This window comes from Trichinella spiralis, assembly GCF_000181795.1.
Source record: "Trichinella spiralis strain ISS 195 chromosome Unknown Scfld1831, whole genome shotgun sequence".
NCBI classification, from domain to species: Eukaryota; Metazoa; Nematoda; class Enoplea; order Trichinellida; family Trichinellidae; genus Trichinella; species Trichinella spiralis.
In genome coordinates, this window is record NW_003528770.1 from 256 (window position 1) to 1,355 (window position 1,100).

Consider the following 1,100-nt stretch of genomic DNA (forward strand, 5'->3'; position numbering starts at 1 on the left):
CAAAAAAACATATTCATCTGTATTCGATGTTTGTACGCCGGATGTTGTGACCGCAGTCAGTTTTAAAGTCGGTATGTAAATACAAAAGGCGTAATGACATGTGGCCATTTATCCGCAAATCAACGAGTAATGGATAGGAAATAGCGACTGATTTATGCCAGCGACATGTCAACTTGTATTATTAAATTTAGATTTCGCTGTTTAGAATTGATAGGCCGAAGAATGAAGTTTGATGTTTAGAATAATTGTTGACTGAACAATTGTACAAGTGAATTTTGAAAATACAAAAATGAGTGCATTTCAAATCAGTCTATAATGCCGAATTTGCATGGCACATTTGTCTCTTTTGCTGCGTTTAATTTATGGTCCATAATTTCATTTCAGTAAAACACAAACAAATGAATATTATTATTTATTTGATAAAGAATTAAATATATAAATGAAAATTAAATGTGACATATATAAAGAAAAAAATGATTTTTAAAATGTGAATATAATAAAAAAGATAAGAGGAGGTTAAAGAATCATCAGGCAATAGTTAGACGTGAGGTTTCAGCACCGGAACCAGCCTTTGGTTGTGCATCACGATTCTTTCTGGAAGTTGTCACCGGCTCGATTAGCATCAATTTTCTATTAAACTTTGGATCTTTTCCCATTGCGACAACCTTACCAAACGCCATTTCTTTCTCTTTAGGACAATACAAATATTCTCCACGTTGAAGATTGGAAAAAGATGCAGATGGAACCACATTAAAACGGTTGGCATTTCTCATAGTTTCACGGCGCAAAGCAGCGGGATTTTTCCAAACTTTCCTTATTTTTCTCACCCTTCTGAACAGCGAAAACAAGTGGAAAGCGATTGCAAAGATTGCGATAAATAAGATCACAGAAGCGATCACAATCGCAAACGGAAACCGCTTTTCAAACAACCAATCAAAATTCAGAAACTGGAACATTTCTAAAAGAGAAAGAAAATTACAAAATTTTGCCTTTTCAATTGTTCACTTACTTGACATCAGAGGAGCGTTCTGTTTGTCAAAAAAAGCAAAACTGATTGCAAATCCCGTTAATCGCTATTTTATTATATATAGCAAGAGTTT

General features: G+C 33.8%; 1 protein-coding gene across 1 annotated transcript; it reads right to left on the reverse strand.

The window, feature by feature from the left end:
- Positions 1 to 527: 527 nt before the first annotated feature.
- On the reverse strand, positions 528 to 956 carry Tsp_13370 (conserved hypothetical protein). The gene has a single exon (XM_003368813.1). It carries the CDS (start codon positions 954 to 956, stop codon positions 528 to 530), a length of 429 nt encoding a protein of 142 aa, XP_003368861.1.
- Positions 957 to 1,100: the final 144 nt, after the last annotated feature.